The 4025-nt window shown below is 37.4% G+C and overlaps 1 protein-coding gene across 1 annotated transcript in view; it reads right to left on the reverse strand.

Moving 5' to 3' along the window:
• The window catches only part of LOC107290407 (ryanodine receptor 3-like), a gene marked incomplete at its 3' end in the record, with an annotated part of 194223 nt that overhangs the window by 105169 nt on the left and 85029 nt on the right, over window positions 1–4025 (reverse strand). Inside the window, exon 8 of the mRNA XM_015819286.1 lies at window positions 801–894. Within this exon, the coding sequence (XP_015674772.1) occupies window positions 801–894 (94 nt within the window). The remainder of the gene's footprint in view (window positions 1–800; window positions 895–4025) is intronic.

The following is a 4025-nucleotide window of genomic DNA, read 5'->3' on the forward strand; positions in this document are numbered from 1 at the left end:
GCAATAACTACAAGCTGGCAAATACCACTTATCTCAGATTAGACAATCTTAGTTTGCAATGATAAATACTTTTTTTTATGTCTGTCAGACAGTGCCCTTTACTAACTTTCCATTTGCTTCCATCCAGTGCTTTATAGTATTTGCTTTATTTCTCCCAGGAAAAAGGGCAAGATGCAGCTGTTTTGCCTCACTGCTATTATGTTCATATCTTTACAGTCAGTTGAACAAGCAACAAGGACAAGATGCAGCGTAGCCAGAGGGCACTTGGCATGTGATGTGACTATTGATACAGGACCAACAGGGCTAATCTCCAATGCCAAGTATTCTCATCTTTTGACAGTAAACAGTGATGTTATTTCAAGGATACTTGAAGGTTCTTACTTAGGAAAAACACTCCTATTGAATGTACTGCTGAGTAAATAAGTTTAGAATGGGAGACATTGTTCATATATGTTTCTTGTAGGAGATAGATAGATAAATAGATAGATAGCATAGATGATAGATAGATAGATAGATAGATAGATAGATAGATAGATAGATAGATAGATAGATAGATAGATAGATAGATAGATAGATAAGAGAAAGAGATGCCAGTTGTTCTAATGCATCTAACTTGGATTATACTGTCTACATACAATTGTAGGAAAGTCTTGTTTACAAGACAGAAGAATGACAACAAAAGTCAATCTGATATGTGCCATGTGCCACAAATGCTTGTTCATTGTTTTTGAATGAAGACTATTTGGGTTTACAGCTGAAATTAAAGATGGAAAATATGCATAACCTATAGTGCAACTCACTTATGTGGTGAATCATTCTGTTCTGTAGATGCGATGGTCAAGCATTCATCATGGCCATGAAATAAACGTAATACATGACCACCAAGTAGGTATCCTAGAGGAAGACAAAATAATTAACTTGGATAGCATTTTAACAATAAGTATCTGGAAATGGAAGTATATCTACATATTGCATTAATATCTAAAGGTCTAGGCTATTTCCTCTTTCCAATGCCCGCTCAGTTGTGGGTCTATCAACATGCCTTAAGCAAATCACCAACTATAAAATAACAGGAATAAAACCTATTGATGTTTAACTCCTGTGATAATTTCCCCACATGGCACAGGAATAGCTCAGATTTTTTCGTTCTTCCTTTTGATTAGCCACACTTATTTTCACCTGATCTCAACAAATCTACTTGATCTACTGCACTGGTGTCAAACTCGCCACGTCACGTGACATGTTGCGACTTATCGCGACTCTTTTTGCATTGCTGGCAATGGGGTGGGCACAGCTTCGGTATGATGAAACCAGCTTGCAGGCCAGCAGTTTGACACTCCTGATCTACTGTGTGCTTTAATTGTAATAAGATGGTTTCAAAGTATTGGTTATGAAAACAGATTATTTGATGCAATATATACCAAAATGCAGTGTCAACTGAAGACAATCTGCAGAAAGTGAAGTAAGAGTCCCCACCAAATGGAAAATAGACCAATTAAAAGCACAAACGTTTATGGTGGTCCATAATCATATAATGTCTTATTTGCCATGGGCATCTTCAACACAAATGATGAACTATGTGTATTGATATTATCATGTAAATGATAACACACATAATTGTGTCAGAGATCAGGATGCAAGTATGTAATTACAGCATATTCAAGATGGAGTCACCATGCCTGTGTTGACCTATTATGGTTTTCTGTCAATGCCACTACTCATCAGCCTGCCCACTTCAAAAATCTGGATTTCATTGCAAATCTGTTCAGCTGCTAAACAAGACAGGATGAATCACAATAATATAGATTTAGTGCTAACAACCCATGTGGAAGTGCCCCAAATGTATATGAAACATTTTGAACACAGCATTATGCTACAGTATTACTTGAATGTATGACTTTCATAGAACAGATCTTTCATACCATTGATCATAGTATCCAGCTGGATTGTCTTATTCCCAGTAGGAGGCAATGGTATTGCAGTAATTCTCCTCCTGCCTCAAGAGATACTTCCATTTAATACAACAGGACAAAGCTATTGTGCCTAGGACTCCCAGCCTCTCTTGTTTAACATTTACATGAGATTGCAGAATCAGTTACCAATAGATATGTTGAGGATACCCAGCTGTATGTCTTGACCTCAGGTCTACTAAGTGATATTGTTGCAGCTTCTCTCAGTACCTGAGGGTTGTTGGGTTATGGAATGGAGAAGGGGGGGGGGGAGAACAAGCCTGAACTCAACAATGACAAGATAGTTCCTTTGGAATCTTGGATTTTCCATTGAAGGGTTCTGGAACAAAGTGAAATTGTTTGGTCTAACTTGCTTTTTGTAATCAGCTTTTGCACCAGGCTTGAGAATCATGTCCATGGATGAGATATACTGAAGGAGGGAATAAGGGATTGTACAGGAATTATTGATGTCTTTCTTATGATGTAATGGCTCTGTTTTCTGATTTTCATTGGCTAATAAAGTTTATAAAGCAATGCTACCAACTTTCTAAGGGATATTTCTGGACGTAACTCTACCAGCATTCCAGATTGTTGGCCACCCAGCTGCTTGATTTGATCAAATAAAGTGCTGCTTGATCAAGAAGTCTCCGCTTGGGTTATCTGATTAGATTGACATGGTATCTCAAGTTCAAGTAAGGGACTGGGACCTTACACCATCTATAGTTCTGAATGGGTACACATTCTCCAGACAGAACTGGTGTGCAATCTGGAAATCCTTCTGGACACATAACTCCTGCTCAAAATGCAGTCCTAGCTAGCAGGAGGGCTTTTACTCAAATTCATTTAATATTCCAATTGTGCTCCTTCCTGGGTGGAGAGGGTTTTTTTTTTCACATTCACTTATGCCTTAGTCATCTCTGTAATATAGTCTGCCTACGACTGCCCTAGATTAGAAGACCACTCAAAAACTGCAGCTGATTCAGAATGCATGTTACAGACCATTATAAGTATACTTTGGTATGCTCATGTAACATTTCTGCTATGCAAACTGCACTGGTTACCCATAAGCTCCTGGTACGATTCAAAGTTGTTATCTACAAAGACCTGCGTGACATAGGGCCTGGCTATCTAAGGGACTTGCTTATTCCCCAGGGTCCATGCTGCTCAATAAGATCTGGCAGAGTGGTCACATTCCAGGTCTCATCAGACAAACAAGGTCATCTTGGAAGGAGGAAGGGGAAGGAGACTTTAAAAAATCTTTTTGTTACAGAGCAAGATGAATGTGGCTTTTTGCTAAGGAGGAAAGATGACCATATAAGTGGTTAATCACCCAGTTTATGGTCTCTGTGTGATATATGTTCGTACATATGTGTGTTAACTTTGAGCAACAGTTCTAAAACGCATAAAAAGTAAAGATTGCTTGATAACAGGTATCATTTACAGAATATTGTGCTATTATAACAGCCAATTTCCTAGATGCTTTAAAAAGAAGATTAGATAAATGCAGAGAAGATAGCTATATTAATGGTGATAAGAGATTTCTAAAATCCTAGGCAATAAGACGCTGGATTCAAGAAATTTTCAGAGAACGCTATAGTTTTGTGTTCTTCTGGTAGAGAATTGGCTGGTAAGAACTAAAACAATCTGGAAATGTTACTTTGTAATGTATAAATGCAGTAGAAAAATGTTAAGTGTATGGCAACGGGTCATGATAAACCTCTAAAAAAGAAGCACAAATTGTTGTTGACTGATAAGTGACACTGTTTCTATTCCATCAAATTAATCCTTTGTATAAAATCAATACTGCATATGGTAACAGGTGAACAGGGAAAGGTAAAAAGCTTGGCTTTTCTATAAATTTACATTTTAATGGAACATAAATTTCCAACCCATTAAACACAGAGAGGCCAGGATAAATGAAGGCATTGTCTTGTTGCAAACAAGAGGAAAATGATTCATCAGTATCTCTGTGTGAATTGTCCTAAACTCACTTGCTGAACAACAATCCCATTAATATGTATTGGAAACAAATGTTACATAAGATACAGATCTGAATATAATGCTGTCAACACAAAA

Source organism: Protobothrops mucrosquamatus, unplaced genomic scaffold (assembly GCF_001527695.2).
Source record: "Protobothrops mucrosquamatus isolate PMUCROS unplaced genomic scaffold, P.Mucros_1.0 scaffold885, whole genome shotgun sequence".
NCBI classification, from domain to species: domain Eukaryota; kingdom Metazoa; phylum Chordata; class Lepidosauria; order Squamata; family Viperidae; genus Protobothrops; species Protobothrops mucrosquamatus.